Raw genomic sequence first — 20,168 nt, forward strand, 5'->3', positions numbered from 1 at the left:
TCATGAGTGATTCATACCCTTCTTTTGCATCTTTATTTGAACCCACCACCAAAAGCAAATGCAGCATGCAGCCTTTAGCTGCAATCCGAAGGTCAAGTAAACATCTCCACATCCTCCAAACCCTTACTGTGTCCACTGCTAGTTGGGTCTTTCTCCGCTAGAGTCTATGATGAGGCTGTACAGTATGTACATCAAAGTTCTTAAGAGGTCTCTGGTGCAAGTTCAAATGGAGCCTTTTAGTTTATAAGAATTACTTAATCTTCCAGTCTGGGGTAACCCATTACTATTTAAGGCTTGATTTCTGAATTTTGGAAGTATTTCCCTGTTTCTGAAACGCAGAGCTGAACACAATCCAAAAGCTTACACGCACGCACGCACGCACGCACGCACGCACGCACGCACACACACACACACACACACACACACACACACACACAAAAATCTAGCACCAACTTGTATCTGGTTTAAGCCCAAGCATCATCGACATTCATCTTTCAATAGAACAAAGCTTGTTTTTGTTTAGTACTGGATTTCATGTCGTCACACAAAAAAATGATCTCAAATTCAAATCAGAAACTACTATTATAATTAAGAGCTGTGTGTTGCTTGTGTTGCCATTAAAATCTTTGAAATGATCTTGTTCAGCAAAGATTGAAAAACTTGGAAAAAAAAAGTCCAACAACTCTTTAATTATAGAAAAATGTAAACACTGACAGTTGTTTGTATTATTTCTACTTTGACAGACCAACATGCTCACAATATTCAATGTCACAGATGCCTACTGTAAATAGATGCAATAAAATGTCGACGGTGCAATAAAAATGTCACCTTAAATATTTGCAGGAGACAAATTTTGATTTTAGCACATTTCTTTTATAAGACGACAGACTTTAATTTGACATCAAATCACAACTTTGGTTATCCTCTTATTTCACAATTTCACAGCATATAAGCCGATTTTCTGTAATTTTCTTGCAGTTATCATATTTGACTTTTGAACAGTGTAAGCTCTGTCCAACACTGAGCAGATGTTTCATTAAAGTCAATTTCCTGAGAATTTACATTTAGCCATGTCTCAATAGGCTGTATAAGAACAGAGCTAGCGGACAAACGCAGGCACTACTAATCATTTGAATAAGGCCAGTACAAATTTCCACATGCATTGCCTTGATAATCAAAACCAGATGGAGGAAAAAAGGAAACCAGTGTAACAACCCACTGGTATTCAGCTGCTTTATTGTTGTGCTCCCATATTAACTAACTTTTAACTACTAATCATCTTGAATTACTTTTTAATCAGAGAAAATCAGATTTTTATTTTAGCAGCACTAGAACATTTTTTTCTCAGTTGGCTTCACAGTAAATGCCAAAGCAGATCTTAGTGCAGCTTCTCAAGTTTTTCTGTGGTGGCTGCGCTCTCAACCGCAAAAGCAAACTATCACCAAACTAACAGAAAATAAACTACGTTATAACCAATCTGACACCACTGTATATGTAAGAACACATGATGGCAGCCCTATCTGTAGAATACTATCTAATTTATGCAGGCTCAGGTGAAAATATCACAAAGTCAGGCCACTTGTTCGTAGAATGCTATCAATTATTTAAAAAAAAAAAAAAAAAAAAAAAAACCTTTCACAGGTCAATTTTCTTATCTGTGCGATTCCAGTCAACTGGAAATTTAGGTGGGCTCCATGAAGTGAGCGACTCTGCTGCATAATCCACATGTATAATAATCGAACTTCTGTAGTAACTTGTCAAACCTATTTAAAAGTCATAGCAACATTGGATATGGGGTGCGATTAAACAGCCCTCACACTGACTCACGTTGAGAGAGAAGAGCCAACTAGTGAATTGGTGTAAGAGATGACCTACCCACATGACTAACTTACACAAACCATCCTGCTTTTAATTAGTGTCACCTGTCAAATTCCAGTTCAGCTAAACCAGAAATTATTCTCTAAACTCATATTCATCACAAATCACCCCTCTTGCATACAACAAACAAAATTAATGCAGATCCAAAAGCAAAGTTCAACACTGCACTTTTTGCAAGCACGTGTAAATTAGGGCGACTTGCTGCCGCCTTCCCAGGCATAGGCATTTATTATGCTTTTGATTTTTGACTATGGCATCATTCTCATTCCTAAAACTTGTCTTTTCCCGATGAGTGGAAGTTGAAGAAAATACTTTCCCTTTTATCTTGCCATTCTTACCTCTCGTTTTCGCTTGTCTTTCACCTAACATTTTCCCCACCCTTTCTTCGCCATTTAGATTTAAGACTGAAGTGCGTTGTTCACAAAACTAGCTGCAAAGCTATCCCACCCCTCACCTTCAGTTCAGTGCTCTCCACCCTACAGGCAAGACAAGTCCTCATCAGGTTCTCCTGTCCTGTGCAGAGGCAGGGCTTTGGACTCACTGCCCATCTAGCTTTTCTTTAAGCAAGTCTGGTTCAGTGTGCAAAGACTTAGGCGGACTGTTGGTTCCCTCTACAAACATGTTAGGGATGTCCTGGCCAAAGTAGATCTTACTATTAGCTGCTATGGCCTGATACTTCATCAGCTCCAGGTACTCTGGGGTTAACTTCAACTGTAAAGATTGAGGAGAAAGACAAGAGTATGTGAGGCTTAAATGTTCTGTGGTTGTGTGTTTATGTCTGAAATTGTGTCAACACCATTTTTTTACCGTGTTTGCTTCAGCAAACTTGGCAGCAGTGTAATACTCGGCATCAGCCTTAGCCTTCTCCCTGGCCAGGAAGGCGGCATCTGAAACAGAGAGACAGACGCATGACAAACCAGCTCACCAGAAGCCACCGCATACAGTAACACACACAACCATTTGACGAGAAAACTGATATCAGTTGGGCCAACCCTCTATTTCAGAGATCCTCTTCTCTGTCTCTTTCTCCATCACCTTCTGCTGGAACTGGATCTCTGCTACCTGAGCCACTTTCTGAGCCTCTGTAGGACAGAGAAGCATGTGATCTTTTACAACTGTACAGAAGGTGAAGTTTGGTAGTGGGGTTACACATGACTGTCATAGAAAGCTAAATTAAAGTAAAACATATTTACCAATAATGGCCTTTTTCCTTTCAGTCTCTGCTTCCTTTTCTACCACCTTCTGTGTCTGAGCCGTTATTAACAGACGAGTCTTTTCTGCTTCCCTGCATAAACACACACACAAAAGGGATTCTTGTAAATACTTTCCTTTCTTTGTGGTCTTACATGAACTAAGTGAGTGGAATTTGAAACGTGCATTAAGACTGTGCTAGTGAGTACAGATTTACAAACTCACATGAGTTCAAAGTTCCTCCTGATAGCCTCGGGGATCTTTGGCTTGGTAACACGGACTGCCTTCATTACGATGTTGAAACAATGCAGAGGAAAGATAGAAACACAAAACGGGCCTTTGCTTACAATCAATCTGCCAAAAAATTCCACAGAGAGTGGATGACTGGTTATCAGGCTAGTGAGGGGTTTCTAGTTAGAACTGGTCTAAAGGGATCCATTCAAAATTTGGAAGGTTGATCAGATGGGATGTTTTTGATCATGTTAGCCTCATTCATGTCTGTCACCTACAACTGGTCAACTAATGTCATGTGATGATGTTAAGGTTGTGTCTTTCACGTGTGCCCTCTGGGCCACATGTTTCCATTATAGACAGATGTGTCGTAAATGAACAAGTTGAACTGTGCTTCAGCTATATTCCCCACAGTAAGGTTCAGTTACATTCTTTCATTTACTTTGTGATGTAAGAGCAACGGTGGGATACACGAGTATGTGTATAACTGAAGTTATATTCAAGTAAATTATATATTGCTACCTCACTAGGAGACTAATACAAATATCAAATGTGTAATTCCTGTTCGTATGTTCTTTCATTTACTGTGACGCAGAGCGGTGATCACAGTGAGTTGAAGGTTTGCAGTGTAAATGGCTTTTGCTAGATTTGTGTTACCACCAGGAAACTTGAAGGAGAAAACACGAGTAGCCCAGTCACAGTTCTTGTAGTTTCCACAAGGTATCCTCGTAGCCGACGTGGCCCCAAAGTGTAGTTACATTTTTGAGGAGGTGCCCCTCGGCTACAGCGCGGTCATGGATACTCCATAACCCCTTCACGCACAACTACAAATCCAGCTGAAGACTTCAACAGCCTTTGTAAACACTCCAAATTTTATTTTGCAACCAATGTATTGTAGCCATGAGCAAGCCAGATTTTTCTAGCTCTCACTGCGACATGAATCCCAGTCCTTCTACTCACTATGCCCCCTCTACTGCTCAAGTTATGTGTGTATGTGGTTAAATACCTGTATTGTAAGTCCAGGTGCCATAACATTAAGATCTTTCTGCAACGCAGTCTTCAGGTTCTCATCTATAATGTCTGCAAGACAAAAAACAGCAGCTGTTTGAATACACAACATCCTTTGTATCACTGAGTGTTTTGCTTTCAATGTAATGAATAAAAATGAAACAGTACTATCTGTTTTACCACAAAAGTGCACTCACCAAACAGCTCAATGTAGACCTCCTGTAGTGTGTGTACACTGCAAAACTGGTTGAGTTCGTGGTGAATCTTGTTGAAAATCAGAGTTTTATCATAATCAGCAGTGTAGTTCCGCACTATGTCCACCACTGGACATAAATGAACACAAGTAACACTTATTGTAATGCCAAACAGCTGCCAAGGTTCATGAGTCAACCAAATGAGGAACTTTCGCAATGAACGAAACAAAAACATTTTGTACCTGCTGAAGGGACCAGCATGTTAACCACTTCTATTCTGTCAAAATAGATCATCACACCACCGCTGTGAAGAAAAAAAGTATCTGTTCAATGCATAATTTTCATGAATGGACTGAGTTTTTTAAAGCTACATCATTAAGCTCAGTCTTACCTTGTTCCACAAGGCACATTCTTGATCTCATCAGTTTGGAGAGTAGTCTAAAAGAAAAATTCAAAAGATTATTCTCCTACTATGAGGATCCACTCATGAACATGTATCTGGAATTCACATGTGACGTATGAGACACACACACAAACTTCACATTTAATGTTGATTGTTAAAGTTCAGTCTTGACTTTGGAAGTAGTTTGATAAAAAAAAAAATATTTAGTTAACTTCAATGTTAAAGGTTACGTGATGAACACTGAACCTTCTCCATGACAACTGAGCCCCGACAATGACATGCAACTGAAAGCTCAGGAAAATGCTAGTCAGAGGACCTTGAATTAAGATTATTTTATTAGATTTTACCGTTTATGTTCAATCTCATATACGGGTTGTGGCTACTTCAAAATTTGTCCTTCATATTTATGAAATTTTGCCTTTTGTGGAAACAAAAGATGATTTCAGAAAATTGGTGTAAAATACACTGTGTTGCAACCAAGGTCTTTAATCAGCTTTAGTTTACCAAAAAAGGTAGGGTTTCTATAATTTTGAAAAATAATTAAAGATCAATACCTGCAATGGTGAAATTTCTGCAGTTGTTTTTATTTACAGAACAGTTGCATTTGTGTTTGTCTCAGCTAAAGGGACCTCCACATTAAAAGAATAAACAAACAAAGACTACAACCTGAATATGAGATACAAGCTCATATAATATGAAAGAATGATCTATTATCATAGTCACTGGCACAAGCCCTGATAAAACAAAGGGTGTATTTAGTTTTACACACTCTACTTATTATTATTATTATTACTACTACCTGAATGTTATGTCTTTATTAAGACAAACTGAATTTTAGTAATTATTTATTGTAACAGAGAACACAGTATATTTTTAAGACACATTCAAGATTCTTTACCAAGCTTATTTAGTAGCACAACAAATGGTGCACAGGCTTGGTGTAAAATAAAGCCACTGCAGCCATGGTTGAATGACAACAACACAACACATGCCTCTGCTAGAGAGGCCAAGTTTCAGGGCTGAAAGGTAAGTTTACCTGCACTGATCTGTAAGTGGTAATGAAAGGAAGCATAGTGTGATATCCAGGACCATTGGGAGAAATCAGCAACGCCCCACCCCTGAAATAAATATAAACAAATTATTTGGTCTGATTTCTTAACATTAGATTATCTACTATTTGTATTTAAAGAGGATGGAAAAAAGAAAAGGACACAAAGCTGTTTATTCAGGTGTATAGTATTGGGTGTTACTGTTATTGAGTCCATCTAATGAACATTATCAACAATTAATGTTTAATATTGACCTATTAATATATTTTGGATTCTAGCTGTGAACTTATATTCAATCTAATTTCCCCAAGATCTAAGTTTCCTTACAGGGGCCAGTAAAGTTCAATCTTCATCACTGTTGTGGATCAGTCAGTGTAACATTTGACTAATTTGTAAAAAAAAAAAAAAACGTGGACACTTGTAAATCCATGCTCAGATCTGGAATGGAAAATCCTGAACTGACAAGTATGTGGTAATAACCCCTCTGTCTTCTCCTTGGTCAAACAGGTTTGAAGCATCCACACCTGAGTGCCCCAGATAATGTTTCCATAACCAGGTCGAGTTTATATTTATAATCATTATCAGTCATCAATCATAATGTGCCATCTACATTCACATAGTATATAAAAGGTATGTGTTGTTCCTCTCACTGGCCCAGGGTCAGTGTTGCGATACCTGTAGTACACAGCAAGGTGTCCTTCCTCTATTTTGTGAATGGAGGAGTGCAACATGATGGCCATCACTCCTGTTACTGCTGCAAATACTGCGCCTACATGCGGCATCGTCATCCTTGCTAGGACTCACCTACAGGCGCAGAAAGAAACATAAACATATTGAAATATTTATCCAACAGAATATACTCAGGGCACCATTACACCTATGGTCAGACCTTCACTGTAACTGTCAGCAGCATCACACGAAGTCAGTTACCAGTTTATCAGGTACACATAGCAAAAACTAATGGTCTATTGCAAGAGCGCTGCAATAAATCCTGCATTCATGAAGGTTTAAGAGTTCAGCTGAGAAACTGTTTTAACGAGGTGTTGATTCAACTTCATGATTGAAACTTTATGGTTCTGGAGGCTGTACTTTGTGATGCTGCTTAACTGCAATGCATACTGACAGTTGTTTTTATATTTAGTTTACACTCTTATTGAATGGATAAAATATCATATAAGTCTTTTAAAAGAATTTACACTGAACACTGTTTGGCACAATTTGCAAGGAATGCAACTGCTGGTAAACATTTTCACAAAAACCTTGGTCTTACAGAGGAAGACATAACATTTTTAGCTCTTTCCTGTGTTTTCGTTAGTTAAGCAAGGTTCATTAAATGCCCTGAAATTCTTTCCTCCTGCTTTCCCTTTTAAATCAACAGCAAAGTAAATTACAAAGAAAACATACATTATACTTTAACAAAGGTCTACCCAGGTCAACGCAACTCATGGTCATTCAGAGAAGAAAGCTAAACATTTAAGAGCGTCTACCGCAAGTTTGTATGTACTGTTTGAACCCTAATGATACTGATTTTACAGTTAGTATGTATAGTATATAATATATTATATTTACCTGCCTCGATTAGAAAGTGCACTCCACAAGCCGTGTGAACATTACACAGCTAACGCTAACATGTACTATTAGCTTGCAGAATGCCTTGTAAGGAGACAACTAGCGACTAACTCATCTGTCAGCAGACGACCAAACGTGTTTGTACCACAGCTACAGTATAACCATCACACCAAAGGTCCGAATTTATTTAAATCAGCAACTGCATAGCCTGACACACCATTCGCTTGGTAACGTTACCCTAGCAAGCCAGCTAGCTCTCGTTATCGGGTGGGTCAGTTTCTCGTAGCTCCACGCTAACGTTAGCCTGCTAGGCTGCTGGCTTAAAGCCAACGAGTTAACTCACCTTGCGCTACGCTGAAATATAATGATCGATATGTGAGCGTTAGAATGAGTGGCTGGTTTTATGATAAATGAAATTACCACTGTGTCGAACAGTCTCTCTTTTTGCGCTTCGCTCAACGGCCCAACCCCCCTCACCCCGCCTCCAACAGCTTTCTCTCTCGCTTTTGGTTGCTCTATGATGCGACCTTCACGGGCAGACGGAAATATTAAAGTTACTATTCAGTCAAATTATTGTTCAGTAAAACAAGCCTAGGTCGATCCCTAGCATGTGGCTGGACCGTCCGTCGTCGGTTTGCTTCTCTCCTACTCTCTGTGCTCACATATACAGTAATAACATATACTGTTCTGTTATCAGACAACGGAACAAGTACGAAATAGTTGACTGAAACGCGGCCCGTTAAGACGACAGGTTAACCAACAGTCACTTCCAAGCCATTTCCAGGCTGCTGCTCTGCACTGCTAAAATCCTGATTTTTATAACCACAGCGACATCTGACAAAAAACACCATACACATAAGCTAAAGACAACGGCTGTGCTGTGTGTTCGGCCATATTTACTTGTAAAGTCATCACTCAGAGAGAAAGTTTGAAGCTCATTCACGTCTGTGGTCTGTGGTCCCTGTGGTCAATTGAATGAGATGCATAGAGAGGTGTGTCTGAGGAGGGAAGGCGCTCGCGGGGCAATGCAAGCGACTCTCTTCTACGAAAAGTCGCTAAACCTTTGTCCAGAAAGTCTGTAGATTTGTCGCTGGTTGTGTTTTTGTGAGGAAAAGCCGCTTAAAGGGTGTGAAAAGTCGGTAAATCTAGGAACAAATGCCGTTCCAATTCATTTTGAAAGGACAACGGCAAATGGTGCAACTTAATGACTCACCCAGCCAGTGATAGACATTCGCCCCGAGGATGCGGTCCAGCCAAAAAAACAATTAAAATCCTTTACTGTGTAGAAGGTATAAAAAAAAGAAGAGAAGAAAGAAAAGAAAAAAGTCAATAAATCAGTCAATTGATCGATAGCAATGATATCCCGATAGCCTGAATACTGCCATGTGCTTCTTACCTCAGTGAACGAAAGTTACTATGACTCCTAATTGGTATTTTATGTATATTTTTTAAAAACATAGACAAAAATAAAAAAGCAAAGTGATTTTTTAATTAAGTACTGACCATAATCGAATGGATAATAGCCTTTAACTTTAATAGCCTTTATTAATTTCTAGTGACATAATATACATTTGCTGTTAGATTCTTTACATAAGGAGTTTTTTGTATACTTATTTTATTATATATATATATATATATATATATATATATATATATATATATATATATATATATATATATATATATATATATATGTGTACCACAAATGAAATATATACATATAATAAAATAAAAATATAAATATTGGATGTGTGTTTGTGGAAAGTAAGGCATTAATTGATAGTAAAGGGTTTTTCATTTGTGGTACATTTTAAACAAAATTTTAAATTTTAAATATTTTTTTCAACAATGTTTTTTTAAACAATATAAATTATAAATAGATAATAAATAAATAATGGTCCAAATCACTTTACCAAAAGGTAAGGCAGACTGCCACGTGCAGCGCCGCATTTGGATGTGCCTGAAGCTTGGAGCTTGACTACCCTACGTTCTCCTACAAATGGACCTTGAGAGCTTGTTTGGAGGTTCTAGCAGGGGAGCGCAGCTACTCGTATACCGATGAGTGGTCGTCCGCCGGGGGGACCTCGTCCTCTTCGACCGAGCGCGCAGCTTCGGGAGGGACGCACATGGAGCGGTGAGGGAGGAAGGGGACACCCGCCTAGCCAGCCAGATCAGCCGAATCAACCCTGGCGATCAATGGGGTGACAGATGTCGCAGCCAGATCGCCCTCACATCCGAAAATTATTCGGCGGGCGGGGCACATATATAGCGGCGGAGAGACCAAACTTTCACTATCAGGGTGTCGAATGGCGAATTGTCTAGACCAGGGTGAAAGACACTAATAATTTTGTCTACCAGGCGAACTATCTTCGTTGAAGCGAGTAGTCAGTAGTTTCCCGTGTTTTCTTAGCGACTATACGTTAATTAGCCATGTCTCTATTGGCTATGACCAACCGAACACGCTCTTGAGGTGTTTCTCTATTTTTAAGTCTTTATCTTATTTGAAGTTATATTTCAAAAAGAAAAGCAATACATTTAACATTACATACTACATTTTACCTAGCAAATACGTCTCAAAAGTACATGTAGTGTCCTCACTGACTGTCCGTTGTAATTTACACCAATTGTCATTGTCGGCCATTTTTATCCATCCTTTTATGTACTATTTAAAAGAAATTAATGTTTTTAATTATACACACGGTGACAGGCGAGATATGCCGGCTTGTCTTGCCTTCTAGTTTTAGAAGGGGTCTTGCTCATAGCTTCATGCAGCTGCACACTGTTTTCATGTACTGTATATTTTAGTGTATCATGTAGGTATTAATTGCAATAGGTATGTGAATGTCTCTGTGTATATGTTATATTTTCTACATTGCTGTATTTAATTGAAAAATCAAATAAAAAAAACTACATACAATACAATGTTACAGAAATATTTTATGACATGTTGAAATTAGGTGTATAGCAGACAGTATGGCAGAGCTGCATATCAAGCTGCCGACAAAGAGCTGAACATGTTAAGTAAGCATATCCTTATCTATTATCAAACATATTCTACTGAAATATGCTGCTACTAGTACAAATACAACTACTGCTAAAAAAATAAATACACTTCTGACGTATTTATGTGACAAAGTAAAAAGGAAAATTTTGTAGATTGAACCACAAGATAAATATATATGGAAGTAAAATCAACAATATTTTCCACTAAAATGTTACTGATCAAAATGACTAAGTGTTAAGTTAGGGAAGTTGAAGGAAAGTAGTACCAGCTTACAACAAGTACATACAGTAGGCTATTAAATAAATATACTGTACATTTTTACTTTCCGGCTGATTGACACTTAGAAATAAAAGTACTGTAGTGTATTATTATTCCAGTGTCTCACATTAACCTCATATATTTAACGGTTGATACATTCCTTACAATTAAATTGATTGAAATATGAAATGTTTGCCCAGTTTGCTCAGACAATGGTTTAAGTCTGAAAAGACATCTTAACCATCAATAATGTGGAGTTAATGGAGGTCAGTATACTGTATACTGCATGGGTAAAACAATAGGCAGGGATGCATAATATGTTAACTTTGCATAGTTACAAAGAAATCTTCATCATACAGTGCAGTCCAAAAGGTCTGACACCACAGTGGGAAAGTGGTCTCATTTACTGAATAATTCGAATAAAGTTAAAATACTATTGAAATCACACAGCGAGCGAGATGTCCTGTCATTTAACTGTCTTCAAGTCTCCCTCATTCTTTCTAAGACAATGTTTTTGAGCTTCTTGTTACTTGTTTTTAGTCAGATTAATTTATGTATGTTACTCTGTGCTGCATCCTTGCTGTTTGGATTTCAGCAGCTCCCAAGAGAATTTTGAACCCAGGGTCATATAAACAAGTAATTTCCTGTGTGTGTGCAGACGGTTGTCTGGTCCACTGTGTGCATGCAAATATCCAGACACTTATTATCTTCAACAGTGTAACATTTGCATAGGAAAGTCAAACCAATTCTAAGAAAATCCATTTAAACTGCTTGAACAAACACAAAACATTGTATATGTGCCATACATTTATAAAATTTACTCACATTCCTTCATGCATAGTTTGTTAGCAGCAATGTTTTACTCTAACCAATATTACTAGTACAATAAATACGTTTTGGTGACAGCTCGATATAGTTTTTAAAATTCAATTATATACATTTAAGCTAAAACATGAATAACCTACCACATCCTGCTGCTTCACACATTATTGTCTCATAGCATTGCATTATCACAAAGCTTTCAGATAACCTAACCCTGATAAGGCACTTGTTTACAGTACATGTTTTTGACTCATAACACTGAGTCTTCGGTTTCTACAGCTTCTGAGGTTGGGCTTTCACTGCTCTGTACTGGGTCCACGTCCAGTCCTGATCCTGGAAAGAGAATAAACAGATGAAACCATTTCACCACTACCAGATCATTATACTATTATACTAAATACATACCATTCTCCATGTACCATCTTAAAAGTTGAACCTTAAACTCAAACAGATGAACCAGCATGATTTAGTAAATGCAAATATATGTTTCTAAGAAGGCAAAATTCAATACACAATAAACTACACACACACAAACACACACACAAGCACACACACACACACACACACACACACACACACACACACCATACAGCATGCATGGTGGTGACTATAAACATTTACAGTAATCAGACAGATTATAATAAATATTATTATATTATATTAACATATATATAACGTATATATATTAACATTTGTCTTTTTGCAAGTCAAGCATCAATAGGGAATGGGTGAGTTTATATAGAAGTTGTTGCTTCAGGGATCTGCTTATATGCATGAACACATTCCTTCACGCCTGAATACCATACCATGACACTGTCCCCCATCTCCTGGGTGGCATCTTGCAGCAGAGACGTTAGCTGACTCAAATAACGCTGATTGTCATCTAGTAATTGATGAACAGTTTCACTGGAAGAAACAAGAGACTCTGAATTGATTATCCTTTTCCAACAAGTTATTAGGCTTTCAAGTGAATAGGGTGACCTCTTGTGGCAGTTTTTTGATTTTTACAAAACCCAACTACTGGTTGTAAGAGATCATACAACACGTTCTGCACAGTGTAGATTTAAACCTCTTTTCAACTGCAGCTAAGCTAATCACGGAGAAACAGCCACATGATGTTTCAGTGAGACTGTTCCCTTTAACAGTGTCATTCAAATATAACTGTAATATATACTGAACTATGTGAAACCTGAGGCAGGGAAATGTGACTTGTAATGCCTTACCTGTAAGTGGGCAGTTGCATAACCGGCTGTGATGGAGAATTGCTCTGTGCCTAAATACACAACCACACACTGTATTAGCTACAGTATTATTTGAATTATACATTTAATACTGTATAGCAGAGCTTCGACCTCCTAAGACATGACTGATAGCTAAGAATTATCTCTGTAGTGCCTCTTCATGTATACTCACACAGGCAATCTTGAGGAGATACCAGAACTCTTTTTGTCGCTTCATTTGCATCTGCATCACTGCTGCCTCTGCAGTTTTAATGTTCTCTACCGCCCTCTCCAACTTAGGGAATAAATCAACGATGCGCTGCTTACACACCAGAATTGTACTACAGACAACAAGAGAGATGGGGAAAACCACAAATGACACACATGGAACTGTAAAACGATACCTCAGTTTTGCTGAACTTTGCAGAGATGTGCGTGTGTGTGTGTGTGTGAGTGTGTGTGTGTTTGTGTGTGTATATCTGTTTGGGCTACACTGGTGTATAAATTACCTCAGGTGAGTGTACAAGTCTTTCAGCACTCTGTCCTGGTTCTGAACTGTTTGGAGTATGGTCTTCACCATGTCTGAGCTGTCACTGTAGCCATGTGGAGGATCTGGACCTGTACAAATACACACTCCTATGACCATCCACGTACTATCATTTGGAACAGCCATGTAAACACATACTAAATGCTAGCCTGCTACTCCCAGTCAAAGCAATGCTCTACTTCTGTGTCAAACACTGGGGAGAAATTAATTAAACCATTGGAATCCCTGAGAGACACATTTGTTCAATGAAACCTTCTTCACATTATTTCTGGTAGTGTTGAACTGCATTCATAGCAACAAGCATTATCAGATTCCCCAGCACTGTAATTGGAAAAAAAAAAGCCTAACAATTAACATAAAGGTAGGGGCCACTATAACCCATGTCTACTATTTTATACGTGTAATAATTTGTGCTAACTTTTGCATTTAGCTTTCAGTTGCTTGTAGAGTTCAATAGCCTTTTCCTCACTGAAAAAAAAAGACAAAGGGAGAGTTAACTCGTGCATATCACAGTTATTTTTAAGGACATTCTTATACTGTAAATATAACAGAGATACTGACAGCTGTTCCATTACATCCCCTTGTCTCCTCGCAAATGGACTCCTCTGCAACTCCACAATCTCAGAATGTAGAGCCACTATCTCTTCATCCAGATATCCCACGTCTGCAATCTACAGCAGAAAACACCCCTTAGCTCGTACTACTTTTTAAATAACTGCTAAAGTTTGAGTAGAATTACAATGAAAATTAATAACTGTCCTACCTTTGTAAATCCATCAGCCTTCTCTTCATTTTCCTGCCAGGTCTTCAACATTTTTTCTGAAGCTTCAGATGAATACAACAACAGCAGATAGTTCACTTGAGGCTTCAGTGATGATTTTAAGTGACAGTACATATCGCAGGAGCAGGTTAACATCAACTCACAGATGCCGGTGTGCCTCTGCCTGGTATATTGCTCGAGGTCGTGTTGGATGCTGGTCTTAAAGAAAGCAAGTTTCGCTCGCAGCTGCTGTGACTGGGAGAACAGAAGGTTCTTGTACCGCGTAAGGTTGGTGTTGTAACGCAGCAGACTCAGCCTGCACAGACACAAACACAAGATAAGGATGTTTCAGAGTGAGAGTGTATGTCTGTGTGTGTTTATGCACTTACATTGCAGCCTTCTGTCCCTGGTACAGGCGAATGTAGTCCTCTTTCAGTCCGCAGATGTAGCTGACTGCCTCCCCCCACACCTTTCTCAGTGCAGACAGCGGGAGCTGTGTCTTGGTCTCCCTGACTGAGATAACACATTGTTCACAAAGGACGAATGCCTCCCCCATTAACTTGGACTCCAAATTCATAGCATTTGCTATAACTTAAAAACATCAACAGACTGTGCTTCTTTTTTGTTACTTTTCTCAATCTTCTATTCTATTCTATCAATAACTCTCCAGGCCAAAGGAAACCCTCCAGAGATCAACAGCAGACAAGACTGAAGATACAGTAATAGTTACATATCTCACCTATAAAGTTGACACTGTCTGGCAGAGGTCTGGCAGTCAGTGGTCCAGAGTACTTTGTCAGGCTCTTATCGAACAGGAAGACTATGGAGCTATCCCAGCCTCGCTAGAAGCAGAGAGCAAATATCATTGTGCATACTGTTGTGTGTACTGGTGGAGGTTTGCTCATCTGGTAAAACAAAACCTCCGGTAGAAATTGAGGTTTGGATTTGCCGATACATTTTCCTCCAGAGGAGCCAGAAAGGCTGGAAGCAAACAATGTTAACGCAATCATTGTATGAATGCAATATGTCAATTATTACAAACTGATTCATTTTCCTGATCTATTTTTACTCTGCAAAATACCCACTGCAAACTAAATGTTAAACTAACTGCACTATTGAAATATGAAGGCAAAAAAATAGCAAAAATTCTATTACCTATTCCTATTACCAGAAATAACAAGTACAGTATAATGCAAAACAATCCAAAATTTCAAAATAAAAACAATATTTTTAAAATATGGAGATGAAGAAACAGCTGGTCCCATTGTCCACTGATGCGTATGTACTTGTTGCTGAGCCTGACTGACAATAGATATTTTTGTTTACGTGTTTGTCTCCTACCAATCCATCTGGCAGACAGTGTGCAGGTGGTCTGCGTGGGTCAAGGGAGATTCCCGTCTCCAGTAGCAGCTCCTGACTCAGCGGGGAGATGTGTGTCTGAGTGTGTGTCTCCAGACGAAGCTGCAGAGAGTGCAAACTCTCCTCAGCTCCCAAAACCAAGGAGTGCAGCTGGGCTGACGTCATGTCCAACACATGAATCACCTTGAGAAATAAACGTGCTGAATGAGAAGTTTGCTTTTGCTTACTGTCCTCTAATTTAGTGGCATGTATAAAACCGTAAAAGCAAACAATATAATGTGGTCTTAGTGAGTCTTAATACAGGAAAAGTTCATATTATTGACCTTCGTGCTGAGAATATTCTGCAGAGTGGTGTAACAATACGGCTTGTTTCTGTCAGTATCTAGCCCTCCACCGCGTGTTGCAGGGTCCCACAGTAACAACATCTGTAGTAGAGACTCAACTGGCTCCAGCAGCGGTCTTTTAAAAAAAAAAAAAAAAAAAACACACACACACACACACACACACACACACACACACACACACACACACACACACACACACACACACACACACACACACACACACACACAAAGGTTAAAGGGAATTTAGAATGATGGTAGGTATGAAGAAATGTTTTTTCACTACCTGCTGAGATTGTTGGGATATGGGAGATGTGTGGAGAATCTGACTTCTCCATTCATGTCCTCTACTGCCATGATATCCTTGGGACCTTTGTTCTTGACTTTACTTGTCCTATAAAAGGAGGCAAGTGTATAACCAGAAAGAACTGAAAATAAAGTCAACAAATTCAAAACTAGATCCACAAAATGTTCCAAACATTAAAAATATAAAACTATATTCAGTAACATTACTTTGTCTCCACCTTTTACACACAGATATTTTGCGGATCAATAAAAATGTTGGTGATGACTCACCACTGTACTGGCTGCATGTGGTGTAAAAAGGGGCGAAAGCCACAAGTACATTCAAAGATCACTGTCCCAAAGCTCCAGTAGTCCACAGTTACAGTGTAAGGTTTACTTTCGAACAGCTCTGGAGCCTGGCACACATATAGATAGATTTATAAGGACTTGATTGTTGACTTGTATTGAAAAAAAAGCATCACCGATGCAACACTTACCAGATACTGGAGAGTTCCAACAAAGGATGTGCAGAGACTGCCCTGATCTAGGTCTTTGGCATAGCCAAGATCTATGATTTTATGGACAAGCTGGGGGAAAACATAGTTTCATGATGAGAGCAAGGCACAGAAAACCCTATAATATATAACATTGCAGTTTACACAGGCTGCATGCAGGTATGAAAAGAAATTAATTCACCTTCCCACCATTCTCCTGCAGAACTATGTTCTCTGGCTTTAGGTCTCTGTGAATGATCTTGTTTTCATGGAGATACTGGATACCAGAACCTGTGTAAATAAAAAAAATTATTCCATGCACATTATGCCTTAAAATGTTATAACAGTGGATTTTTATCAATTTAAAAGCAGAGCAAATCATTACCTATGTCACTAAGCAGCGAGAGGACTTCACTCTCCTTTAGCCCACAACAGTTTTCTGGTTTATTCAACACCTAAATGAAGAGGTACAGAGGTTAATAGTGCACTGTTTAAAAAAGACAAGAATTTTTTTAGGGTCTTTATAATTTGCCAGTTTGATACCTTGCGTAGGTCTCCTCTTGAGCAGTACTCCATGGCCAACAGAGGTAGGTCATTTAAAGCAATTGAGCTCAACTCCTCTGGTACGTCTCTGGCCTGAACAACATTCACATGGTTAAGCCTATAAAAGAAAAAGAGCCAAACAATTAGCAATGGTTTGACAAGAAGGAAATGCACAGTGAAGTTTGTTAATGGGCTACTTTGTGAACACAAGCTGATGATTTACACTCACTTCTTCATGATCTGGATCTCTCTGCTCCAGCGGTCTTTGTTCTTGGAGTTCAGCTCCAGGCGGCAAAGTTTCACAGCAATCTTCTCTCCCAGCTCCTGCTCCAAACACAGACAGGGATTAAAAATAAGCCAAAAACAGATCTGGGTCTGGAGTATATGTTGTGCTTAGTGTATAGATGGATGTCAGAACTTACAAGGTGCTGATACAGGTAGACGTGCCCAAAGCCTCCCATCCCAAGTCTCTCCTTCATCTCCCAGGAGCCACAGAGCTGGCTCTGTTTGAGTGCTGCTCGCTCCATAGTGAGAGGTCTGCTGGAGCTGCTGGGCAACAGAGGTAGTCTGCAAAGTACCTCAGTGACAAGAAGAGCCAAAACTTAACAAACGGAAACAAAAATGTTACGCTATCCAGACACTTTTGGACTTCACTGTAGGTCCTCAAGCGATTTTATTTATTCATTTACACAATCAACAGTTAAGTGGTATGTACTAGATATATTGTTTTTTTTCCTCATGGGAGAATAACACAGATGTTAGTAACCCACTTCCCAGTCTACTTAACATGCTAAAATATCAGCCACATATTAAAGCCCAATATATATTCTCACTCCTCTGTTGTATATCTGCTTTTAGTATTGGATTTTTTTAAATAGCTTTTTCAATATTCCAGTGGTGCACACAGATTTTTGTCATGTTTACTTGCTGAGTACACCTTCTTGCTGCTACAGTTGATCTAAACCCCAACTGGATATTACTGGGTTGGGTTCAGTGAAGTCAGACCCCTCAAAGACACCTTGACTACGTGAGCAAACGGTCCGCTAAACACATCTCACTCTACAAACATTAGCGACTCACCTGTCGGCAGATGGCAATTAGCTTTAGATGTCAGCACATTGTTGCTTCACAGTTAGCTAAACGTGTTGTTTACGGCTCGCTTTCTTGTTCACCGTTCAAGCGAGAAGGTTGGACCGGCGAAATGATGCCGTCACCCTTTACAATCCCATAAACACGGCCTTCGAGATAAAGTTTTATTTTGTGTTTTTTTTTGTTGTTGTTGTTGTTTCGGTTGCAAAGTAAAACTGCGCAAAGTAAAAGTATCCAGTGACAGGCGGCCGTTGTTTCTGCGCATGCGTGTCCGGCTTCACAGCAGCCGACAGGACTACTCCCTCTATTGGGGGGTTTCCCACCAGCCCACATCCAAACCAGCTGAAGGGTCAACGCTAAGGGCTTTAATATCAACAGCAGTGTTAAACAAGCATGCGCGTTTTTTTCAACATAAAAGCAACCGGGCCCATCGTTAGTAGCTAAGAGGGAATACGACAAACTTTGACAATGACTTAATTTGTTCACTAGATGGCGCCACACGCACAGCCTCCGTCATGGTCCTGAAGCCAGTACAGTCCCGTGCACAGACTGGACGGTGCAGACGTTTTGCGCATGTGGTGTAGCAGCCTCGAACCGTAAAACAGAATGAAACAGACGTGACAGGAGAGATCGAGAGGTCCCATGCAAGAAAACCGTAAAAAAAAAAAAAAAAAAACGCGATAAGGCAAAAATACAAAGAAAATGAACGACGAAAACGCACAGAGGAATCAGAGGAGTTCACAAATCAACAGACAAAAATCATAATCAAACCACTCATAAACAGAAAAAATAAAAGTACATATTTAGATAAAACATCATTGGCCATTAATTACACATCATGAATTAAATATGATGAAAATTTTCTAAAGATAGTGAGCTTTTCATATACTTTGGCATTTCATATCTCCCAACCAACGCTTGTCTAGTGTTATGGATATTAATTTGAGAGTTAGATTGTTAAAAGTTACTAAAAGAAGATGGGAGAGAAAATGGTCAGAACATATAGAAAACAGACATATCTGGTAAATATTTATGCTGAGTTTGAGAAAATGCCCAGTCTTACAAATCTTTTTTGTAGTACACGAAGCCTGTGGAGATTTGAGGAAAGTACGATTCCCCAATAATGTATATAAACATAAATCAAATATATGAAATCATAGAAAAATAAATATACAATAAACAGAGCACATAAATCAAAATTGTTTGTTTGCTGATGACTCCGAGCCATTTGACAGATTTCTTACAAACAAAATCAATATGTTTTTATGTCCAGTTTAACTAAAAGAAATGAGAGTACGAAAGTCAGGAGGTTTCTACTCCATCTACTGACAGTCCTCCATAATACTTCCCGTCCTTTCCTGCAACTATTAGGAAATTTGACTTTTTATTATTTCATGTTTAATATATTTTGTGGTACTTGTACAATACTTGAGCAGTTCCATTTAATTCTACTTTATACTTGTGCTCTGCTGCATTTTGGAGGTGAATATTGTACTTTTTACTCCATTTATCTGCCAGCTTTAGTTACTATTTACTCTGCAAATTCTACTTAATACTACAAAATATAATCAACTAATAAACTATGATGTATTATAGATTGAGCCCTCCAGCAGAATATAAAGTTACAATAGCCTCACATTTACCAGCTACAGCACTGAATATTATAGCATCTATAGTTATAATCCAGTATAAATCCAATATAACCCATATATAAGATATATGATTCTCAAATAGGTCCTTCTGCATAATAAGTAGTTTTATTTCTGGTAATTTGAGTATATTTTGTATACTTACAGTATGTACTCTTTTACTTGTAACAGGGTATTTCTACACTGTGGTACTGTTACTTTTACTTAAGTAAAAGATCAGACCACTCCACCACTGGTCAGTCCTTTATTTAAAAAGGGACTCTCACTGAGATCA

At 38.7% G+C, this 20,168-nt stretch overlaps 2 protein-coding genes across 8 annotated transcripts; both read right to left on the minus strand.

Moving 5' to 3' along the window:
• Window positions 1–385: 385 nt before the first annotated feature.
• On the minus strand, window positions 386–8,037 carry erlin1 (ER lipid raft associated 1). 3 transcript variants are annotated; one of them, XM_040138429.1, is made up of 12 exons: window positions 7,944–8,037; window positions 6,630–6,758; window positions 5,942–6,023; window positions 4,894–4,940; window positions 4,745–4,806; window positions 4,506–4,631; window positions 4,307–4,380; window positions 3,295–3,353; window positions 3,072–3,163; window positions 2,871–2,960; window positions 2,686–2,765; window positions 386–2,589 (listed from the first exon to the last, which is right to left on the minus strand). In XM_040138429.1, exons 2-12 carry the CDS (start codon window positions 6,740–6,742, stop codon window positions 2,416–2,418), a joined length of 999 nt encoding a protein of 332 aa, XP_039994363.1. In that variant the 5' UTR covers window positions 6,743–6,758; window positions 7,944–8,037; the 3' UTR covers window positions 386–2,415. The 3 variants fall into 3 exon arrangements, with proteins under 3 accessions (XP_039994363.1, XP_039994362.1, XP_039994365.1); XM_040138428.1 differs by having other exon boundaries at window positions 7,867–7,963; XM_040138431.1 differs by lacking the exon at window positions 7,944–8,037 and adding an exon at window positions 7,524–7,934.
• Window positions 8,038–10,466: 2,429 nt separating this feature from the next.
• LOC120796054 (inhibitor of nuclear factor kappa-B kinase subunit alpha-like) lies at window positions 10,467–18,539 on the minus strand. 5 transcript variants are annotated; one of them, XM_040138377.1, is made up of 22 exons: window positions 18,237–18,539; window positions 17,579–17,723; window positions 17,386–17,480; window positions 17,157–17,274; window positions 16,999–17,068; window positions 16,816–16,904; window positions 16,617–16,706; window positions 16,411–16,535; window positions 16,121–16,228; window positions 15,817–15,952; window positions 15,476–15,676; window positions 14,874–14,976; window positions 14,524–14,647; window positions 14,299–14,450; window positions 14,138–14,199; window positions 13,936–14,045; window positions 13,793–13,842; window positions 13,337–13,445; window positions 13,021–13,168; window positions 12,831–12,880; window positions 12,414–12,513; window positions 10,467–11,940 (listed from the first exon to the last, which is right to left on the minus strand). In XM_040138377.1, the coding sequence occupies exons 2-22, from the start codon at window positions 17,681–17,683 to the stop codon at window positions 11,881–11,883; spliced, it is 2,205 nt and encodes a 734-aa protein (XP_039994311.1). In that variant the 5' UTR covers window positions 17,684–17,723; window positions 18,237–18,539; the 3' UTR covers window positions 10,467–11,880. The 5 variants fall into 5 exon arrangements, with proteins under 5 accessions (XP_039994311.1, XP_039994312.1, XP_039994314.1 ...); XM_040138378.1 differs by having other exon boundaries at window positions 17,579–17,734; XM_040138380.1 differs by lacking the exon at window positions 18,237–18,539 and adding an exon at window positions 18,094–18,227.
• Between the last annotated feature and the right edge of the window lie 1,629 nt (window positions 18,540–20,168).

Source organism: Xiphias gladius, chromosome 11 (assembly GCF_016859285.1).
Source record: "Xiphias gladius isolate SHS-SW01 ecotype Sanya breed wild chromosome 11, ASM1685928v1, whole genome shotgun sequence".
Taxonomy (NCBI): Eukaryota; Metazoa; Chordata; class Actinopteri; order Istiophoriformes; family Xiphiidae; genus Xiphias; species Xiphias gladius.

What these genes read in the sequence shown, in the direction of transcription:
- erlin1 (XM_040138429.1), bottom strand. Translation starts at nt 6,742, where the DNA reads ATGACGATGCCGCATGTAGGCGCAGTATTTGCAGCAGTAACAGGAGTG. An exon ending in CACCTTGCTGTGTACTACAG is followed by an intron (nt 6,024 to 6,629) that starts GTATCGCAACAC and finishes TATTTATTTCAG; the next exon opens with GGGTGGGGCGTTGCTGATTT. An exon ending in AATGTGCCTTGTGGAACAAG is followed by an intron (nt 4,807 to 4,893) that starts GTAAGACTGAGC and finishes TTTTCTTCACAG; the next exon opens with CGGTGGTGTGATGATCTATT.
- LOC120796054 (XM_040138377.1), bottom strand. Translation starts at nt 17,683, where the DNA reads ATGGAGCGAGCAGCACTCAAACAGAGCCAGCTCTGTGGCTCCTGGGAG. An exon ending in TTGGAACTCTCCAGTATCTG is followed by an intron (nt 16,536 to 16,616) that starts GTAAGTGTTGCA and finishes TATGTGTGCCAG; the next exon opens with GCTCCAGAGCTGTTCGAAAG. An exon ending in CAGGGACAGAAGGCTGCAAT is followed by an intron (nt 14,451 to 14,523) that starts GTAAGTGCATAA and finishes GTGTCTGTGCAG; the next exon opens with GCTGAGTCTGCTGCGTTACA.